General features: G+C 41.1%; 1 protein-coding gene across 1 annotated transcript in view; it reads left to right on the forward strand.

The window, feature by feature from the left end:
• PPIL6 (peptidylprolyl isomerase like 6) overlaps positions 1-17,149 on the forward strand; it is a 70,347-nt gene extending 53,198 nt beyond the window's left edge. The window contains exons 7-8 of the mRNA XM_007940860.1: positions 5,143-5,278; positions 17,038-17,149. Of these exons, the coding sequence (XP_007939051.1) occupies positions 5,143-5,278; positions 17,038-17,149 (248 nt within the window). The remainder of the gene's footprint in view (positions 1-5,142; positions 5,279-17,037) is intronic.
• The last annotated feature ends 6,489 nt before the right edge of the window (positions 17,150-23,638 follow it).

The following is a 23,638-nucleotide window of genomic DNA, read 5'->3' on the forward strand; positions in this document are numbered from 1 at the left end:
AAAAAAAAAAACTTCCTGTGACACATTAAAAAAGTAAACTAGTGAAAAGAGTAATACAGTTTTACATATGTTGAATAGTTAAGAAACACATAAATACTACAATAAATACACTTTACCTTGAAAGTTTGCTTGTGAAAATGGGTATGGGAAACAGCTTGTGAGTAATTTTGAAGTTACTCAAAATTAGGAGGATTCTCTGAAATCAGAGAAGAGTTGTAGCACCGGATGTGGACAGGTGTGGCTTATCACATGGTAAATGAGGAAGCTAGTGTCTGAGGTGCATATATTCCTGTGCAGCTTGTTTAGCTGAGATTAGTTTTCTATATTCACCTAATGTGTTTCATGGAGGAAATCGCATAGAAACAAAGGTGAAGTTCATTATGCTCACATCAATCCTTACTATGTCAATCAAATTGGAACAGATTTGTGTATTCCAAACAAGTATTCTAGCAGAACTGACAGTACTGAGGACAGAGGAGCATGCCGAACTGCACCATGTGTGCACAATCAGCTAAATCTAGACTGGAAATGCCAGAGGTCAAATATCCCAGGTTCATTAGCAGATAAAGTGTGAAGACAAAGGGATAGAGGTAGAACCTTGAGATGAGACAGATTTAAAAAACACAAGTTTTTTTCCAATGGGAAAAACTAACTATAGTGCCTATGAATGCATAAAAATCCATTGGTGGTCAAGTCAATTCTGACTCCTAGTGACTCTATAGGACAGAGTACAATGCCCCATAGGGTTTCTAAGGCTGTTATCTTTTGGGAAGCAGATTACCACATCATTCTCCCAAGGAGTAGTTAGTGGGTTCCAACCACAAATCTTTCATTTATCAGCTGTATGCTTAATCACGGAGCCACCAGGGCTCTTGGGATGCATTCTTGGAATGGTAAAAACTATAAAGAAACATTATCAAATTTATTATATAGAAGTCAGGAGAATGGTTACTTTTGCAGGGAGAGTGGGGCTTTAGGGACTTTGGGGGAACTGACAAAGTTCTATTTCTTGACCTGAGTAGAAGTTAAAAGGGTGTTTGCCTTACAATAATTGTTTTAACTATACATTACTTTCTGTGGCTTCTTTGTATCTGTATTGTAATGCAATAAAAAAAGTTTAAAAAATTTCTCTTGGACTGATGGACAAAATGAAAGGAAAAAGTAATAGTTAGATTCCTTCTAAATTTATGTCCAAGCAGCTTTATTAGCTAAAAACATGCAGGTGACACTGTTCTCTTACTCATCTATAAAACATTTATTAACCTACTTAAGTGCCACTACAGTACTAGGACCTGAGGAAACAACAAAGAGAATATGAGTGAGTTTCTACCCTCAAGCATTTTTGTGCAGACATGTGTTTAAATACATAAACTGTAGACGTGGTGTCAGTTGCTGTTACAGAGGAACAAGCTGAATGGTATGGAGAAGAAAGAATAACTGCCCATGAGAGTTAGGGGCAGTAGCACAGAGGCACTTTTGAATTGTGTTTAAGACATGGCAGATGGGGAAAGGACCTTCCTGGAAATGTTCCTGCTCTCTCCTTAATCCCTAATGAGAATCTTCCACACCTCTGATAGTCATTGTCAGATCGCCCTAATTCATTCTGCTTGGAGGTACAGTCTCAGACAGAGTTTGAGTTTTCTGTCTGTTAGACCACTGATCTCTGAGCTAATCTTCTTCCAGAACAGGCCCTCTTCTGCCCCTCCAGACATCTCTGTACCTCCATCTATTATTCCTCACTCCCATCCTTGGACCATCGTGGGTACTAGTCTCCAGATAGAAGCGTTGCTGTCCTCTGGTCAGCCCACTTGCCCGGCTGGTATCCTTGGGGGCCCAGTGTATTCAGTGACACATTGATTACTTAGTTTGTCTGGCAGCGTGGATTACAAATTCAATAACCAATTGAGTGAGAAGATAAATGTTCCAGCAGGAAAGATGAGTGGCTGAGAGAAAAAGCATGGCTTAGTAGCCAAAACACCTAAAATACAGGCGCTCTCCTTCTTTCACCCTCCTGTGGAGTATTAGTTCTAGGTGGTTCAAATGGTTAAGCATTTGGCTGCTAAACGAAAAGTTGACAGTTGGAACCCATCCAGAGTTTGGGTTGGGAAAACAGGCCTAGTGATCTGCTTCCAAAAAGTCACAGCCTTGGAAACCCTATGGAACATTTCTGCTGTGTACATATGCTGTCACTGTGAGTTAGAATCAACACAACAGCACATAACAACAGACTGTCTATGAGTTGTCCCTTTCTAAAGAAACAGGGTTTCACGATTATTTAACACTACATTTTGAATATACTAAGAAAATTAAGATCTGTCTTTTTTCATCTATTGGGTAATGGGGGGTACAGTTAAAATTGGTCCAATTTGGTTTGACATATAAACCAATGCAATAATTTAAATATCTCTAAATAAAAAGACAAAGAGCTCTGCTGGCATAGTGCCTAAGGCATTTACTACTAACCAGAAGGTTGGCAGTTCAAACCCACCAGCCACTCCGTGGAAGGAAGACTGGGAAATCTACTTCTGTAAAGATTTACCACCTCAGAAATCCAAAGGGGGTCGCTAGGAGTCGGAGTCGACTTGGTGGCAGTGAGTTTGGTTTTCATTGTTACGATTAGGTAAAAAGACAGGAAAGAAAGAAAAGACCAAAATGTGTGTCAGAAAAGTCTCTGAAACTTGCTCTTGACCATAGAGTAACTAAAGTGCATGGAAAAAATGATAAAGTGAAACAGCTAAACAGAAGATTTCAAAGGGTGGCTCCAGAAAACAAAGTAAAGTATTATAATGAAATGTGTAAAGATCTGGAGTTAGAAGACGAAACGGGAAGAATACTGTTGGCATTTCTCAAGCTGAAAGAACTGAAGAAAAAATTCAAGCCTTGAGTTGCAATACTGAAGGATTCTGTAGGTAAAATATTCAGTGATGCAGGAAGCATCAAAAGAAAATGGAAAGAATACACAGTCACTGTACCAAAAAGGATATGATTTCAGGAGGTAGCATATGATCAAGAATCAATGGTATTTAAGGAAGAAGTTCAAGCTTCACTGGAAGCATTGGCAAAAAAAAAAAAAAAAAAAAACCCTCCAGGAATAGAAGGAATGCCAAATGAAACATTTCAACAATAGATGTAGTGCTGGAGGTGCTTTGCCAAGAAATGTGGAAGACAGCTATCTGGCCAAGCAACTGGAAGAGATCCATATTTGTGCCCATTCTAAAGAAAGGTGATTCAACAGGATTAGGAAATTATCAAGCAGTATCATTAATACCATATGCAAGTAAAATTTTGCTGATGATAATTCAAAAACAGTTGCACCAGTACATTGACAGAGATCTGACAGAAATTTAAGCTGGATTCAAAAGAGAACATGAAATGAAAGATATCATTGTTTATGTCAGATGGAGCTTGGCTAAAAGCAAAGAATACTAGAAAGATGTTTCTCTGTTTTAATGACAATGTGAAGGCATTGGATCATAAAAAATTATGGATAATATTATGAAGAACAAGAATTCCTTAATTGTACTCATGAGGAACCTGTACATAGACCATGAGGCAGTCATTTGAACAGAACAAGGGGATACTGCGTAGTTTAAAATCGTGAAAGGTGTGGATCAAGGATGTATCCTTTCACTGTACTTACTCAATCTGTATGCTGAGCATATAATCCAAGAAGCAAATAATGAAGAAGAATGTGGCATCAGGGTTGGAGGAAGACTCATCAACAACTTGTGATATACAGATGACACAACTTTGCTTGCTGACAATGAAGATGACTTGACACATTTACTGATGAAGATCAAAGACTACATCCTTCAGAATGGATTATACCTCAACATAAAGAAAACAAAAATCCTCACAACTGGACAACTGGACCAATAAGTGACAACATGATAAATGGAGAAAATATTGAAGTTGTCAAGGATTTCATTTTACTTAGATTTATAATCAACACCCATAGAAGCAGCAGTCAAGAAATCAGACATACTGCTTTTGGGCAAATCTGCTGCAAAAGACCTCTTAAAAGTGTTTAAAAGCAAAGATGTCATCTTGAGGACTCAGGTGCACCTGACCCAAGCCATGGTATTTTCACTTGCCTCATATGCATGTGAAAGCTGGACATTGAATAAGGAAGACCAAAGAACAATTGACACCTCTGAATTATGGTGTTGGCGAAGTACATTGAATACACCATGGACTGCTAGAAAAACAAACAAATCTGTTTTGCAAGAAGTACAGCCAGAGTGTTCCTTAGAAGCAAGGATAGAAGGACTTCATCTCACGTACTTTGGCCATGTTATCAGGAGGGACCAGTCCCTGGAAGAGGACATCATGCTTGGTAAAGTAGAGGGTTGTCACGTATAGGAAGAAGACCCCCCAATGAGATAGATTGACACAGTGGCTGCAAAACAATGGGCTCAGATAGGGCAGCAATTGTGAGGATGGCACAGGATTGGGCAGTGTTTTGTTCTGTTGTACATAGGGTCGCTATGAGTAGGAACTGACTCCATGGCACCTAATAGGAACAACAATTTTCTTATATTTATTTTTAGCTATAGTAAAAGTAAACTAAGGATGTCTAGTGGTGCAGTGATTAAAGCATTCCAATGCACCAGCTTCTATGTGGGAGAAAAATGAGCTTTGGTAAAGATTTAGAGTCTTGGCACAGGGAAGAGGTAACTACCGGGAGGAAGTGGGAGGGGAGCTGCTGCATTGGGGTAAATTGCAGCCAATGTCATGAGACAAAGTGTATGTGAACTGCTGTATGGAAAGTGAATTTGCTCTGTAAATTTTCACCCAAATCACAATAAAAAATAATAAAAAAGATTTACAGTCTTGGAAACTGTAAGGCAGTTCTACTCTGTCCTATAGGTTGCTATGAGTCAGAATCAATTTGATGGCAGTGGGTTTGGTTTGGGTTTCTTCAAAGATAAACTGAAACTAAGAGTTCAAATCTAAGATTTTACAGTTTATTTGAGAGTTTGAAAGTAACATGAAACAAAATATACAATTTGGAATGTATCGATAAGTATGATTGAGATTGTTACCAGAGCTCTGTTTGTGCCTTACATATTACAGTCAATCTTACAGTCAATCAAGATAGTAGAAATATTTTAATGCCCTATTGATTATTGTCTTTTCTAGATGAGAACTTTGCAATTCCTCATAATAAAAGGGGAGTTCTTGGAATGGTCAACAAAGGCCATCACACCAATGGATCACAATTCTATATCACACTACAATCAGCTCCCTATCTAGATAAAAAATATGTGGCTTTTGGGTACGTATATTGTATGTTTATCTATATAATATTCATGCATGTGAAAATATGTTTAAAAAGATTTGGATATGTATTGTACATAGTCTATGGTAGCTAAAATAGGATTTAAAAGCAAAAGTAACACAAATACAGATAAGAATGATATTTAGAAATGAGTATTTCATAAGAAGCTTGGTGTCTATGTAGTTGTTAGGTGCCATTGAGTCAGTTCTTGGTATATGTAAAGAACACAAATACCATTTAAGCACAGTGATTATAATGTTAGGACCTCTGGTGGCGTAGTGCCTAAGGCATTTGACTGCTAACCAGAGGCTGGTGGTTCAAACCCACCAGGTACTCCTCAGAGGGAGGACTGGGCAATCTACTTCCATAGATAATACTGCTTCAGAAACCCAAGGAGGGGTCGCTATGAGTTGAGTCAACTTGAAGGCAGTGAGGTTTTTTTTTTTGTTATATCTGTCTATCCATCCATCCATTTTCAGCTTCAAGGATGTTATCGATTTTTAATTTACTGTGAATCATACCATAGTGCTTAGTAATGTAGATATATTTAGATGCAAAAGTGAGAAGGAGAAGCCATTTAAGTAATTGAACATCATGAAGAGATGAATGAAAACTATCTTAAGTTACTCCTTTGATAACAATTTTAAATACTGAAATATCTCAGATAATTATTTTCACAATATTATTAGCAAGATGTTTACAGGTGTATGAACCAAATATAGACGATGAATATACTTTTCCTCACTCTGCTGTTTCTTATCTCTGTCTACTAAAGTGAATATAAAGTGAAGGTTACTTTGTCTTCCCTGAAATGATGTACAGTGTTAGAATTTTGCTGAATAATTACTAGATTATTCCAGCCACTCCACAGGGATGGCTATTGCCTCTTCAGCCCATTAAGAAATTTCATGTCAGTGTTAATTATTTTTATCTTTTTCTTTCCTTGCAATTTGGGTGAAAGTTTACAGAGCAAATTGGCTTTCCATTCAACAATTCATACACATTTTGTTTTGTGACATTAATTGCAACCCCTGCCTCCTCTCTTTGTGTACCATTTCCTTTCGTCCTTCTTTCCTGTCCCTTCCTGCCTCTGAGCTTCATCACTGGGCAAATGCAGCCCTTTTGATCTCCTATGGTTGATTGTTATAAGGAGTGTGTATACCTATCTGGTGTTATTGTTGGCCTTATAATCCTGTCTATCATTTGGCTGAAACTTGAGGGAATAAGTCACCAGGCTGGGGGACTCAACCATGGTCTCAGGGGACACTAAAGTCAAATGGCATAACAGTTCACAAAGATAACATTCCATATCTTACTTTGGTGAATAGCAGCTGAGGTCTCAAGCAGCCATCTAAGGTGCAACTATTGGTTTCTCCCTGTCTGGAGCAAAGAAGAGTGAAGAAAATCAAAAGTGAAAGGAAATAATTAGTCCAAAGGACCAATGGACCATGTGAACCCCATCTTCCATGACCCTGAGACCAGAAGATCTGGATGGTACCTGGCTACTACTGATGACCACTCTGAAAGGGATCACAATAGTAGGTCCTGGGATAGAGTGGGAGAAAAATGTGGAACAAAACTCAAAATCATAAAGACCAGGCTTATTGGTCTGATGGAGAATGGTAGAACCCCCAAGACAATGGCCCTTAGACACTCTTCAAGCTTGGAACTGAACTCATCCCCATGGCTCAACTGTCAGTGTGGATTTTAATCACAACTATTCCTTGAATGTAATATCTGTGACATTTCTAGGTTAAAAAGATAGAAAATATATTTTCATTCAAAGGATATTGCTTTAAAGAGATGAATTTACGTTACTGGATTATTACCTAAAATAGTGATATCATTACTAATGTCAGATGGATCTAGGCTTAAAGCAAACAATACCAGAAAGATGTTTACTTATGTTCTGTTGACTGTGCAAAAGCATTCGATTGTGTGGATCATAACAAATTATGGATAACATTGAGAAAAATGGGAATTCCGGAATACCTAATTGTACTCATGAGGAACCTGCACATAGACTAGGAGGCTGTCATTTGAACAGAACAAGGGGATACTGAATGGTTTAAAATTCAGAAGGGAGTACATCAAGGTTGTATCCTTTCACCATACTTATTCAATCTTTATGCTGAGCAAATAATCTGAGAACCTGGACTATATGAAGAAGAACATGGCATCAGGATTGGAGAAAGAATCATTAACAACCTGTGATACCCCGACAACACAACTTTGCTTGCTGAAAGTGAGGATGACTTACTGAAGAAGATTGAAGAATGCAGTATGGATTGTTGTTGTTGTTGTTATGTGCCGTTGAGTCGAACCTGACTCATAGCTACCCCTCCTTGGGTTTCCGAGGCAGTATCACTATGGAAGTAGATTGCCCAACCTTCCTTCTGAGGAGTGGCTGGTGGGTTTGAACCGCCAGCCTTCTGGTTAGCAGTCAAGTGCCAGTATGGATTACACCTCAATATAAAGAAAACAAAATTCGTCACAACTGGACCAATAAGCAGCATCATAATAAATGGAGAAAAGATTGAAGTTGTCAAAAAAAAAACAAAAAACAAAAAACTCACTGACATCAAGTAGGATCCAAGGCGGTATCACTATGGAAGTAGATTGCCCAGTGTTCCTTCTGAGGAGTGGCTGGTGAGTTTGAACCACCAGCCTTCTGGTTAGCAGTCAAATGCCTTAGGCATTATGCCACCAGAGCTCCTTACTAACTGCTTAGTTGATCCTTGATATCTATGCTAAAAATATCTTTCTCAAACACACACATGACTACTTTAACATTTTTAATGCCTCCATCACTAACTCCCCCCAGTTGCCTAGAGTCTAAAGTCTAGTCCTTCACTATTTGGCCCCACATCTTTTTTCAGCCTTCATGTCTCCTCTCTTCCTGACTCATTCATTAAAACAACACTTTATTAGGAACCTACTATATGCCATGGTGGAACAACAGTTAAGTGCTCAGCTGTTAACTGAAAAGTTGGCAGTTTGAGCCTATAAGAGAAAGACCTGGCATTTTGCTTCCATAGCAATTACAGCCAAGAAAACCCTAAGGGGCATATCTACTCTGTCACATAGGATTGCTATGAGTCAGAATCAACTCACTGGCACCAGCAACAATAACTATATGCCAGTCAAGGAGCCCTGATGACAAACAGTTTAGTACTCAGCTGCTAATTGAAAGGTTGATGATTCAAACCCGCCCAGTGGCTCTGCAGAAGAAATACCTGGTGATCTGCTTCCATAAAGATTCCAAACCAAACCAAACTTGTGTCGATTCCAACTCATAGCAACCCCCATTGGGCTTCTAAGGCTGTAAATCTGTATGGAAGAGGACTCCTTCATCTTTCTTCTGCAGAGTGGCCGGTGGGTTCGAACCATTGACCTTTTGGTTAGCAGCCAAATGCCTTAACCACTACACTACCAAAGCTCCTTTCCATGAAGATTACAGCCATGAAAACCCTTTTGGGCCATTCCACTCTGTTATATGGGGTCACTATGAGTCAAAATAGGCTCAGTGTCACCCAGGAATAACAACAGTATGCCAGTCATATGCTCAGTGCTGCAGAAAGTGGAATGAAGCATGAATCTTGCCCTTCTGGGAGTTTGTAGTCTATCAGGAAAGAGAGATCATGAAACCAACAGCTGTTGAGATCATGAGACCTGGGCTATGCAAGTTCTGTAAAGGGTCCATTGGGAGTTTAGGAGAGAGGGGTAAGAAACACCTTCCCACTTCTTTAGGAAAAGTGAACATTTACAGGATGTAATCCTTACAGATCCTTACAGGATGGCTGTGGGGTCTCTAATTTGTTGTTACCACCACATGGCCTCAAGGAGGCGCTGTGTCCCTTTTATTTTGGTCCAAGTGTGATCTCTGTTTATCCCTTAAATCTCTAAATCACAGTGGAGACTGGTCTGGAATGTCTGAAGACCATACAGAAAACTAGGGGAGAAGCAGAAAGGCATAACATGATAAATAATCTGACAGATATAACTCCTCCAGGGATCTTTTCCTTCTCAGCTGTAGGGCTGCTTCTCGTGGTAGATGCTTTCTCTGAGAACCCCCAGGTTTGTTTGAGCTTATGGAAGCCCAGACTGTTTGGTGAGGCCCAGAGAATAACAGAAGTTTTCTCTCCTATCTAAGACAGCCCCCCCTCCCAAGCTCTAGTTTCTGGTGCAAGAATCTGCCTCTTCTTCAGGGAATACTGTACCAACACACAGAGCACAACCTTGCCCAGTGGTCTCAAAGGGAAAGAGTATCAAAATATGGACCAATGGTGTGGGGAGCCATGGAAGAATTTTAAATTGGGAGCAACATGATTAGGTTCTCATTTTGGAAAAATCTCTGGCAAAGACGAGGAGTACATTAGCAAAGGATGAAAATGAAGGTAGAAAGGCCAGATAAGATGCTACGATAACGTTGTTGTTAGTTGCTCTTGAGTGGATTCTGACTCATGGCGACCTCAAGAGTGCAGAGTAGAACTGCTCCATAGGGTTTTCAAGGCTGTGACTTTTTGGGAGCAGATCATCAAGCCTGTCTCCTGCAGCACCGTTAGGTGGGTTTGAACCATGAACCTATCATTAGCAGTCCAGTACTTAAACCATCAGTGCCCGCCATAGGCCATAAATAAAGTCCCAATCTAAGGCTCTTGCAGGATAGGTGGAGAGCAGGGGGATAAATGGACAAATTCAAGAGGTATTTAGAAGTTAAAATCAGCAAGTCTTAGTGACTGTTTAGATGTTAGGGGTGGTAAGGGCATGGGATGAGTAGAGGTGGTTGTTGTTGTTAGGTGCCGTCAAGTTGTTTCTGACTCATAGCGACCCCATGCACAGCAGAATGAAACACCGCCCTATCCCATGCCAGCTCCATGATCCTTGCTTTACTTGAGCCCGTTGTTGCAGCCACTGCGTCAATCCATCTTGTTGAAGGCCTTCCCCTCTTTCATCGACCCTCCACCTTACCAAGCATGACAAACTTCTCCAGGGAATGGTCCCCTCTGACAACATGACCAAAGTGGGTGAGACGAAGTCTGGCCATCCTTGCTTCCAAGGAATATCTCGGCCACACTTCCTCCACGACAGATCTGTTAGGTCTTTTGGCAGTCCATGGTACCTTCAGCATTCTTCGCCAGCACCACAACTCAAAAGCATCAACACTTCTTCGGTCTTCCTTATTCATTGTCCAACTCTCATATGCATACGAGGCAATTGGAAATATGCCTGTGTCAGGCACACCTTAGTCCTCAAGGAGACATCCTTGCTCCTCAGCACTTGAAAGAGTTCCTTCACAGCCGACCTGCCCAGTGCTACACATTGTCTAATGTCCTGACTGCTGCTTCCATTGGTATCGATTGTAGAACAGGCAATGTGAATTCTTTGACAACTTCAATCTTTTCTCCATTTATTGTAATGCTGCTTATTGGTCCAGTTGTGAGGATTTTTGTCTTCTTTATATCGAGATATAATCCATACTGCAGACTGTGTTCCTCAATCTTCATAAGTAGGTGCCTCAAGTCATCCTCACTTTCAGCAAGCAAAGTTGTATCATAAGTGTATCTCAGGTTGTTAATGATTCTTCCTCCAATCCTGATGCCACGTTTTTCTTCATATAGTATGAGTAGAGGAGTCCTAGCCAATGGACCTTTCTGCAGTGCTGGAAATGTCTAGAAGCTTTGTTGCCCACTACAATAGCCATTACTTTCAGACTTTTAATGTGACTGTTGAGCACTTAAGGATCTCTGGTGGTACAGACCCAAAGGGCAGCAGCTCAAATACACCAGCCACTTCTCAGGGGAGAGATGAGGCAGTCTACTCCTGTAAAGATTTATACAGCCTTGGGAACCCATTGGGACAGTTCTGCTATGTCCTATAGTGTTGCTATGAGTCGGAATCTACTTGATGGCAGTGGCTTAAGTTGTGTTTTGTATTGAGCGCTTGAAATGTGGCTAGTGCAATGGAGAAACTGAATTTAAAATTTTTAGTTTTAATTAAATAGCGGTATGTGGCTGGTAGCTATTATACTGGACCTTGCAGGTCTAAGTAATTTCTAGGATTCTGGAACTGGTTGGAAGATTGGTGCCTGTCACCAAGAAAGAATACAGGAAGGGGGATTTAGGAGAAAATATCATGAGTTCAGGTTGGACAAGCTATATTTAAGATTAAGATCCCTGTCTAAAAACTAACTCACAGCCATCGAGTTAGATCCGAATTATAGCGACCCCTTCTTGGGTTTCTGAGGCAGTATCACTATGGAAGTAGATTGCCCAACCTTCCTTCCGAGGAGTGGCTGGTGGGTTTGAACCACCAGCCTTCTGGTTAGCAGTCGAATGCCTTAGGCACTATGCCACCAGAGCTCCTAAGATACACGTAGGACATGCAAATGGCAATCTCCCAGGAGATAGATATTCAAGCGGGGTCAGGGCTGGAGGTGGAGATTTAGAAGCAGTTAACATGGCAGCTGACTTGCAGAAGACCACAATAGCCATAATATAATGCCGGGCTTCTTGTTTAAACTGTTTCTTTCTGCCTTTCTTCACTCTGTCAAAATCCTACTCAAAGCTTAGGTCAAAAACCCCTCTGATTGCCAAACAGCAACTGGTATCCTTGTCTGCTTTGGAACATGGTGAATAACTTGAAGGAGGGGTTAGGTCTCACTCACCTGGACCCTCACACCTGTCACAGTGGTGAGGTGCACACAGGAGGTGCTCATTCAATATTTGTGAAACCATTTTGGAGAATAGGTTTGACATCCTCTTTGGGCAGAGGTGAATCTGTCCACTTATCTCCTGTTCTTCATCCTCAGAATGCACCCTGTGTCCTGCCTTGTGCTACAGTTTCTGACCACAATGGCAAAAATAGAACCCAGAATGGAAATAAAAATACTACTTGATCCAGCAATCCCCTTACTGGGTATATATGCTAAAGGGAGCTCCAGTAGCATAGTGCCTAAGGCACTTGACTGCTATCCAGAAGGCTAGTGGTTCAAACCCACCAGCCACTCCTCAGAAGGAAGATGGGGCAGTCTACTTCCGTAGTGATACTGCCTCAGAAGCCCAAGGAGAGGTTGCTATGAGTCAGGTCCGACTCGATGGCACATAACAACAACAACAACATGCTAAAGAAGTGAGAGCCAGTACACAGATAGATATATGCACACCCATGTTCATAGCAGCGCTATTCACAATAGCAAAGAGATAGAAACAACCTGTGTGCCCATCAAGAGAGTAATGGATAACCAAACTGGTACATACACACAATTGAATACTATGCAACACTAAAGAAATGTAGAATCCGCAAAGCAATGCATAACATGGATGAACATGGAAAACATTATGTTGAGTGAAATAAGTCAATCACAGAAAGACAAATACTGTATGAGTCCACTATTGTAAAAAGTCAAGGAAAGGTTTATGTATGGATGGAAATTTTCTTTGTTGGTTACCAGGAAGGGGAGAGAGAATTACTAGATAGGTTTAAAAAAGAAAAAAAAAGATAAGAACCTAGAAGCAGACAAAGAGATGGCTAAATAGAGCACAGTCATTATAAGCATTGACCATGCTGATGGTTCATGGACTGGGTATTGCACCCTTCCTCTGACCATTGCCCTGACCAAGCATTGGCAGAAGGCACAAGCCTATGTTCTGACCTTGTTTCTCCAGCCCATGATGCCCTCTTTTAATTGAGGGCATCATCCCACAGGAGCTCTGGTGGCATAGTGCCTAAGGCATTTGACTGCTAACCAGAAGGCTGGTGGTTCAAACCCACCAGCCACTCCTCAGAAGGAAGAAGGGGCAATCTACATCCATAGTGATACTGCCTCAGAAACCCCAGGAGGGGTCACTGTGATTTGGATCTGACTCAACAGCAGTGAGTTTGGGTTTTTTTTTTTTTTTTTTTGTATCATACATCAAGCTTCACTACTCAGGGAGTTCTAGCTCATGGCCAATGGATGTCTACAGAGATCCAAACTAGCATGGCTTTGAGCTGTCTTCTATCCATGCATTCAGCGGATATTGATTAGGTGCCTAGCATGTGTGAGGCATTGTGCTGAGCATTGAGCACAAGCAGATATTTTCCCTACCTTCATGGGAAAGTCAGAAAATTAATAATAATAAGAAGATAAATGTACATTTCCAACCTGGATAACTCCCATCAAGGACAGGGAGACTGGACATAAGCAGAGAGGTCTGGGAAACTTTTTTGAGGAAGTGATGATTGAGTTGAGACCTGAAGAAAGGCTAGGAGGTGATCAGGCAAAGGGGTGATGAAGTGTGGATGAAGGACAAGAGTAGAGGAGACGGTGGTAGGAAAGAAGCACGAGGCTCTTGAGGTATTGAAATCCAATCTGGTCACAGAAGGGAGAGTAAAGGGGAGCATGCGGCAAGAGAGTGCTGGAAGGGTGGAAGGCATACCATAAAGGCCCAGGTAGGGATTTGGTCTTTATCATAGGATAATTGGAAATTAAAAGGAGCATCAGTAGTGCAACAGTTAAGCACTCAGCTGCGAACCCAAAGCTTAGCAGTTCGAACCCACCTAGCAACTCTGTGGGAGAAAGACCTATCTGCTTCCATAAAGACTGTTGTTGTTGCTAAACCAAAAAAACCCAAACTCACTGCGGTTGAGTCGGATCCAACTCATTGTGACCCCCCCTTGGGTTTCTGAGGCAGCATCACTACAGAAGTAGATTGCCCAACCTTCCTTCCAAGGAGTGGCTGGTGGGTTTGAACCACCAGCCTTCTGGTTAGCAGTGAAGTGCCTTAGGCACTATGCCACAGAGCTCCCGTTAGGTGCCATCAAGTCCACTCCAGCTCATTAAACACTGCTGAGTCCTGTGCCGTCCTCAAAATCTTTGCTATGCTTAGGCCCATTGTTGTAGCCACTGTGTAAATCCATCTCATTGTGAGTCTTCCCCTTTTTTGCTGACCTTCTGGTTAGGCAAGCATGGTATCCTCCAGGGACAACATGACCAAAGTACAAGAGATGAAGTCTGGCTGTTCTTGCTTCTGAGGAGCATTATGGCTGTAGTTCTTATAAAACAGATTTGTTCATTCTTCTGGCAGTCCATGGTATTTTCAGTATTCTTTGCCAACACCACAATTCAAATGCTCTAGCCTTCTCCTTGACTTCCTTATTCATTATCCAGTTTTCACATGCATATGTGGCTATTAAAACTACCATGGCTTGAGTCACATGCACCATATTCTTAAAAGTGACATCTTTGCTTTTTAATACTTTAAAGAGGTCTTTTGCAGCAGATTTGCTCGTCTAATTTCTTGACTGCTGCTTCCATAGGCATTGATTGTGTACTCAAGTAAAATGAAATCCCTAACAATTTTAGTCTTTTCTCCATTTATCATGATATTGCTTATTGGTCCAGTTGTGAAGATTTTTGTTTTCTTTATGTTGAGGTGTAATCCATACTGCAGGCTGTAGTCTTTGATTGTCATCAGTAAGTGCTTCAAGTCATCTTCACTTTCAGCAAGCAAAGTTGTGTCATCTGCATATCACAGGTTGTTAATGAGTATTCTTCCCACCTGATGCCACATTCTTCTTCACATAGTCCAGTTTCTTGAATTATTTGTTCAGCATACAGATTGAATAAGTATGGTGAAAGGATAGAACCCTGATGCATACCTTTTCTGATTTCAAATTATGAAGTATCCCCTTGTTCCATTTGAATGACTGCCTCTTGGTCTATGTACAGGTTCCTCATAAGCACAATTAAGTGTTGTGGAATTCCCATTCTTTGCAGTGTTATATGCAATTTGTTATGATCTGCATAGTTGAATGCCTTTTCATGGTCAGTAAAACACAGGTAAACATCTTTCTGGTATTCTTTGCTTTCAGCCAAGATCCATCTGACATCAGCAATGGTATTCCTCATTTCACACCCTCTTCTGAATCTGGCTTGAATTTCTGGCAGTTCCCTGTTGATGTCCTGTTATCTTGAGAAAAATTTTACCTGCATGTGATATTAATTGCATTGTTTGATAATTTCTACATTCTGTTGGATCGCCTTTCTTTGGAATGAGCACCAATGTGGATTTCTTCCGATGGCCAGGTTGCTGTCTTCCAGATTTCTTAGAATGAATGAGTGGGTTATAACAATCAAAGTTATATTTTGGCTGTCATGGACTTGTTTTAATTTTCTTCAGCTTCAACTTGAACATACATATGAGCAATTGATGGTCTGTTCCCCAGTCAGCTCCTGGCCTTGTTCTGACTGATGATACTGAGCTCCTCCATCACCACTTTCCACAGATGTAGCCAACTTGATTCCCATGTATTCCATCTGGTGAGGTCCACATGTATAGTTGCCATTTATGTTGCTGAAAAAAAAGGTATTTTCAATGAATAAGTTGGTCTTGCAAAATTCTATCATGCTGTCTCCAGCATCGTTTCTTTCACCAAGGACATATTTTCCAGCTACAGATGCTTCTTCTTTGTTTCCAACTTGCATTCCAATCACCAGTAATTATCAATGCATCTTGATTGCATGTTTCTTCAACTTCAGACTGCAGAAGTTGGTAAAATCTTCATTTTCTTCATCTTTGGCTTTACTGGTTGGTGTGTAAATATGAATAATAGTAGTATTAACTGGCCTTCCTTGTTGTTGTTGTTGTTATTTGCCATTGAGTCGGCCCTGACTCATAGCGACCCCTCCTTGGGTTTCCGAGGCAGTATCACTACGGAAGTAGGAATGCCCATCCTTTCTTCCAAGGAGTGGCTGGTGGGTTTGAACCACCAGCCTTCTGGTTAGCAGTCAAGTGCCTTAGGCACTATGCTACCAGAGCTCCTGGCCTTCCTTGTAGGTATATGGATATTTTCCTATCACTGACAGCATTATGTTTCAGTATAGATTTTGCAATGTTCTTTTAGACAGTGAATATGACACCATTCCTCTTCAATTTGTCATTCTCGGCATAATATACCATATAATTGTCCATTTCAACTCACTAATACCTGGGATATCTTTATGCATTCCATTTCATTTTTGACAACTTTCAGTTTTCCTAGATTCATACTTCATACATTCCATGATTATTAATGAACATTTGCAGCTGTTTCTTCTCATAAAGATTACAGCCAAGAAAATCCTGTGGGGAAGTTCTACCCTGTCACATTGGGTCACTATGAATTGCAGTTGACTTGATGGCATATACAACAAAACACGTGCACAATGGGAAATGACTGAAGTGTCTTAAGCAGGGAAATGACATCAGATTTGAATTTTAAAAAGATCCTTATGGTTGCAGTAAGAATAACAGATTGTTTGAGTGCCAGAGCAGATGAAGGGAAACCCAGCTAGGAGGCTACTGCAATAGGCCAGGCAGGAAAGGATGGCAGCCGGGATTGTAGTTGGAGTTATACATTATTGTTGCAAAGTGGACACATCTATTTGTAGGAAATAGCCTTAGCTGTTTTTACCCTAGCTTGGTAAAGGAGCTCTGGTGATACAGTGGTTAAGCAATCAGCTGCTAATTGAAAAGTGGTCAATTTGAACCCACCAGCTGCTTTGCAGGAGGAAGATGTGGCAACCTGCTTCTGTACAGATTTACAGCCTGGGAAAACCTATAGGGAAGTTCCATTCTGTCCTACAGGGTCGATATGAATTGGAATAGACCCAATGACAATGGATTTGGTTTTTTTTTTTATGGCTTTATTGCTGGTTAGGACTCAATTTAGGAATATAAATTAAATGTGAAACTATCTGACTCATTAAATTTTCTATTTTTTCTCCCATGTAGGCAACTGATTGAAGGAACAGATGTTCTTAAACAACTGGAATTAGTTCCAACAGAGAATGAAAGACCAGTACCTACATGTGTAATTATTGACAGTGGAGATCTTTATGGCTGACTTTTATATCAATATTTTCTATGATAATTTATTATTATGTGTCTGATCAGCTGTTTCTAGCTTAATTAAATGGTGCTTCATAACATTTTGAATCGACTTGATGGCAGTGAGTTTAGTTTTTGGTTTTGGTCATAACATTTTAATTTGAAAGCTGTGACAAACACTATAGATTGGCTCACCCAACACCAGTCCCTCCCCATTTTCATTTCCTGCCTCTACCAAGGAACATATTCAATATCTCAGCCTTTTTTGCAGTCAGGAATGTCCATGGGATACAGTTCTGGCCAGTGGGACAAAAATAGAACTTCAGTGGTCCTGCCCCTTTCTCCTTCATCCAGCCTTTAATGCAAGAAGCAGGAGCTGCAAATGTCACCTTGTGAGAGATTACCTATGAGTGAAAGGCCAGGAGAACTGCAGAGGTGTCAGTTCTTACCTCTTGAGTTGTGGAACCAATACAAGCACCCACATACTTCTGGATTTCCTGTCATGTGAGAAAATAGACCCCTGTTTGTTTATTTTATTATTGGTTGAGTATTTTGTTACTTGTAGACAAAAACCTTTTTAACCTAGCAGAGTACCTAATGGTCTTTCAATCCTAAAACATTCAATTTTAGAGAATTACCTTATTTGTAACTACTTTGCTACCATGAGAAACTTGGTAAATAACCAAATAGGAGAGGTGTAATAGAAAAAAAAATTCATTTTAATAGTTCCTTATTAATACATGGCACTAAGAAAAAGGTAAGGAGCTATAGTGGCATAGTGCCTAAGGCATTTGACTGCTAACCAGAAGGTTGATGGTTCAAACCCACCAGTGCTCTGTGGAAGGAAGACAAGGCAATCTACTTCCATAAAGATTTACTGCCTCAGAAACCCAAAGGGGGTTGCTGTGAGTCAGAATCAACTTGATGGCAGTGGTTTTTAAGAAAAAGGTAGACACTGTTGTAAAAAAAAAATCAAGAAAAGAGTTTCACACAAAAAGAAACATTCTTTGATAATCATCAGGAGTAGGAGGGGAAAGATGCATAAATCACTAACTACAGCATAGACACATAGTAACTGGGGTGAATAGGAAGGCAATAAAAAATAAAAAAATTAAAAGATTACAGAAAAAGAAAAGGTAAATGTTTTTATGTGATGTGATATAATCTTTCTCTCTCTCAGCATACCAGCCATAAGAAAATCAAGGGCTTTTGTTATAGACCCCAGCCTGGTTGAGTCCTGTGATATCACTGGAGATCCAGTTGTATCAGCTGCTCCTTAATCTGAAGTTCTCAAACTCATGTCATCTGGGGTGCTTTTTAAACAGATTGCTGGCCTGCTCTTGACCTACTGAATCAGTCTCTAGGTGTGGGACAGGGAGTTTGTGCACTCAGGTCTCTCCACAGTGGTTCTTATATAGCCAGCTGGGCTCTGGTCATTTGAAAATCACTGCAAGACATAAGTAACTAGTTTTAGACCTCCTCTCAGTCACAATGTGCTTCGCTCTGTTATTGGTGCAGCCAGAGGTGGCCTTGCTCAGCTGCTGCCGCCACTACTACCACTGAACTCTTGCTCTGCCCAGACTCATTGTATTTTTCTTGGCCCAAGCAGAAGGTTTGTCTTCCAAAAATGACCTTTTAGCAAACCTTCAGGGAACTAGCCTCTAAATGATTTGGGGCTTGCCAAAGGTGGGCATATGCTTTTTAAAACGTTTTTGTATAATTTTAGATTCACAGGAAGTTGCAAAAATAGTACAGAGCTGTCTTGTGTGCTATGGTAGTTAAGGTTATGTGTCAACTTGACTGGGCCTGATTTTGAGTAGCTTGGCAGCTGGTTGTAGTTATTCCCCATGATGAAACTGGTAATCAGCTTCATGGTGGAATCTGCCGTGAGCAGCAAAGTAGCTGCTCTAGGGACATGGTCTGCTTCTAGTAAATAAAAAGAAGCGTTGAGTGAACTCTCTAGTTTTTTTTAAGCGTACTTGGACCCCTGCACATAACCAAATCTTCATTCAGCAGCCTGCAATACTCTGCTGATCTTGGGGCTCTTAATAGACTTGTGAATCAATGGCCTGCCGTGTGGTTTGGTAATTATCAGGGACTGTGTCTTTTCACTTGTCAGACCTTGGATTTGTCAGCCTCAGCAGCCAGCAGCTGCCTGAGTGAAGAAAGCCTCCAGCTTCAGTGGGCCAGGAGCAAGAGGCAGAGCTGAAGCCCAAGTTTGAGAGGCTTTCACCCAGCCCCTAGAGCCTGGCACTTTGAACTGGGACTTCTAGCCTCCAAAACTGTAAGAGAGTAAAGTCCTGTTTGTTAAAGTCACCTATTTGGCATATTTTCTGTTAGAACAGCATAAAGTTACCAAAACATGTACTTTTCACCCAGCTTCTCCCAGTGGTTACATCTTATCCAACCATAGTACAGTACCAAAACTAGGCAATTGACATTGGTGCGGGTACACATGGGATGCCGTTTTATCATGTGTAGATTGTGTAACCAATACCACAATCAAGAGGCAGAATTAGTCCAGCACCTCAAAGACCTTTGTGCTACACCTTTATACTCACCCCACACCCCCACCATCGTTAACTCCTGACAAATGGCATAAACTTTAATACCAAGATCTGAGGTAATTGAGAAGAAAGCAGTCTGCCTTGTGTCACGTTCTCAATGACCCAGAGGCACCATAGTGTGTATTCTAGAGCCACACTGCCAGGGTTTAAATCCTGGCTCTGCCATTTCCTAGCTACACTGGGAAAGAACTTCTCCATGCCTCTGTTTCCTCATCTGCAAAACAGTGGCACCTACCACATAGGGTTGTTGTGAGGGTTCAATGAATCAGTAACTTGTACAAATGTATGCTCGATAAATTACGAGTGTTCAACCTTTAGCGTGTGGCCCCAGAGCTTGTATTGTTTGAAAAGTCCTCTAAGCGACTGATAAACAGCCAGTTTTGGGAACCACTGAAGAGACATCTTCTCTTCCAATATCCTTAGAGTTCCCAGAAACTTGAGATGCTCAGACTATTTGAATGAAGCCCCCGGACGCTCTCTCTGGGCTTTTGACCAGATTCTGGGGCCACACTGGTGACACCTCTATCAATGGGGAGCAAAGCTTGCTACCAGGACTCTCACATCCGATATTCAGGCATGAGATGAATGAAAATGTGTTTTACAGAGATCTTGGTTAAACAAGCAAACAAAAACTACAAGCACTAGTCGTATAACAACCAGCAGAGAAATCCTTACTGGTGCTGAATCTGTATATGACATTAAGTATTTTATCTGATATTGTAATAGAACTGGAATATTTGCATGAGTATTAAGAGATGACTCCAGACCCTTTTATTTGTCTGTTTAGCAATGATGTAAAGTAGAACTCTGCCAGTCTTCTAAAGGATGGCAAGTTCATAGTCCCTTAGTTAGCTCTGACTTTCATCTTCCATCTGTGTAGAAACTTTCACCACAGAATGGTATATGCAGTGGTTCTTATTACCACCATTTAGAGGTACACACAGTGATGTTTCTGTGTTAGAATGATTCATATATGTGTAGTTTGGATAAACTGATTGTTGCAAAGGATTCAAAAGCTTATCCAGTTAGGACAAGCCAAAACTAGGCAAATATGACTCCAAATATAAGATGAATTTTACTCCAAAACAAAACAAAAAGACTAATTTAATTAAACAAAGGGATTCTAGAGTTTTCTGAGTCTGTAAATATGAGGGTAAAAGGCATTCTGATGACTTATGTAAAATGTTCTCACTCATACTCACTCGCTGCCATTGAGTCAGATCCTACTCATAGTGACCCCTCCTTGGGTTTCCAAGGTGGTATCACTACGGAAGTAGATTGCCCAAAAAAGACCAGATTTGCTGCTCTGATAGAGCCTGGTGAGACCCCTGAGACTGTGGCCCCTAGTTACCCTTCAGGTCTGGATGAACTCACTCCTGTGGCTTCCAGCCAAACAATAGGCATATAGGGTGAACATTTATACCAGGCAGATACATTCCTTGGAGAGATCAATCCATCAGTCATGGGAGAACAGAAGGGCAGTGTTTGCATAGGGAGACAGCTTGTGGTGTGGTGAATGGATGGAAAGGAAAGACACGAGAGGTAACTACAGGGAGGAAGTGGGAAGAGAGCTGTTACATTGTGGGGAATTGCAGTCAGTGTTATGAAATAAAATGTGTATGAACTGTGTATGGAAAATGAATTTGCTCTGTAAACTTATATCCAAATCATAACAAATTTTTTTAAAAAAAAAGTTATATGACTAGTCCTTGTCTTAATTGTTAATGCAATAAAGTACATATGCTAGACCATGTTAATGAAGGAGTGCAGTACCTAAACATTTTTATGATTTTGGGAGATTTGAGATAACATTCAAAATTCTAAGGAATTAATCTCAGGTTTATAGCCCCCAATTGCAAACAGTGCCAGTTATTTGTTCATAACAGTCTGGCAACCTCAGGACTCTAATCCAGGAGGCCTTGGTGTGGCCTGAGATTGTGCATTTCTAACAAATTTCCAGATGATATGAGTGATGGTGGTTCTTGGATTACATTTGGGAAAGTAAGAGTAAAGCAGTGGTTTCCAACCAAGGCACAGTAGAAACACTTGGAGAGCTTCTAAAAATCCTGATGCCCAGGCCTTACTCAAGACCAATTAAATTAGCACCTGGGCATCATTATTTTTCAAAACTCCCCAGGTGGTTCCAGTGTGCAGCCATAGTTGAGAACAACTGCTCTCAATTGTGATGCTCCCCCACCGGAGCCCTAGGACAGTTAACAAAGAAATATCCACAGTGAGAGTGGAAAGCCTCCTAATGAGAGTATCTGGTATTTTATCTTCAATCCTAATTGTTGTGTTAATAGTAAGAATCTGAATAACTTAATTCAGTTTTAACTTAATACATTAATAACTGGTTATCATCCTTCTCTAATTTGGAGCTCTGGTGGTGCAGTGGGTAAGGCTGCTAACCAGAAGGTCAGCAGTTCAAACCTATCATCTGCACCATGGGAGGAAGATGAGGCAGTCTATATCTGTAAGGATTTATAGTCTTGGAAACCCAATGGGTGTCTCTATGAGTCAGAATCGTCTCGATGGCAATGAGTTTGGTCTCTGCCCAGTTTGGTTGAAATGCTTCACATGTTACAAGAGGTTTAATAAATCCTGTTAAACCATATTACAGATGGTATTTCTTGTCTCCTACCCGTACCCACCCACTGCTGTTGAATCAATTCTGACTCACAGTGACCCTGTATGATAGAGTAGAACAGCCCCAAAGGGTTTCAAAACTGTCAATCTTTATGGAAGCTAACTGCCACATCTTTCTCCCAAGGAGTGGCTGGTAGGTTTGAACTGCTGACCTTTCCATTAGCAGCCGAACACTTAACCACTGTACCACCAGGGCTCCTTATTCAACCCAAATGCCTTTCTAAATGAATTTGTCCTGACCCACAGCTGAAGATGGGCTGTGTCCAGGCAGCAATTTGTGCCAAGTGCTCCCTTGCCCTTTTATCCATCGATATTTTTGGCAAGGATAGACAACTGACATGTGAGCAAGTTCATTCATTCATTTCTCCCCAGTCATTAACTCAGTGCCTCCTGTGAGCCAGGCATCATGATTGTTGTTGTTGTGGTGTGCCGTCGAGTCGGATCCAACTCACAGCGACCCCTCCTTGGGTTTCCGAGGCACTATCACTACAGAAGTAGATTGCCCAACCTTCTCTCCGAGAAGTGGCTGGTGGGTTTGAACCACCAGCCTTCTGCTTAGCAGTCAAGTGCCTTAGGCACTACGCTACCAGAGCTCCTGGGCATCATGATTAGACCTGGAAATAGAGTTATGAACACTGGTCTATTTACAGTCTAGTGAGGAAGACACTAGGTAGTACACAGGTTGGAAGGCCTCATTAAGTCAGTCAAGTTCTCTCTTCCAAGAACTGTAACTGGAATACTGAGCAAGGGAGATGGTTAGATGTGGGGACTGGAGCTGGCAAGGTCATGTGTGGGGGTGGAGTTTGAAACAATGCCCTGCCAAACCAGGTCAACCTGCAAGAGTTTCCTCCCTTTCAAGTTCAAGTCTCCCTTGACAAGATACTATATGCATAATATAGTATGTACTTTGATCTGGGCAAGCCCAGGGTGCATGGGTACACAGAGCAGGAGCACCTCCTGTAGTTTTAGTGCGTGGGGTTTGGTTGGTGGAAGGTTGGGATGTTAAGGACAGCATTTGAGAGGGAGTGAACTCTGAGCTAAGAGACCTGAAGGATGAGTAGGAGTTGGCCAGGAGCCAGGAAGGGATAAGAATAGGCAGAAGAAATGTGTGAAGATCTGGAGGCAAAAGAAAATACTGTTGTTGTTGTTATGTGCCGTTGAGTCAGCCCCGACTCATAGCGACCCCTCCTTGGGGTCACTATGGCAGTAGGATTGCCCAACCTTCCGAGGAGTGGTTGATGGGTTTGAACCTCCAGCCTTCTGGTTAGCAGTCAAGTGCTTTAGCCACTATG

The sequence above is a fragment of the Orycteropus afer genome, unplaced genomic scaffold (assembly GCF_000298275.1).
Source record: "Orycteropus afer afer isolate SDZICR_OR568_19922 unplaced genomic scaffold, OryAfe1.0 scaffold00072, whole genome shotgun sequence".
NCBI lineage: Eukaryota > Metazoa > Chordata > Mammalia > Tubulidentata > Orycteropodidae > Orycteropus > Orycteropus afer.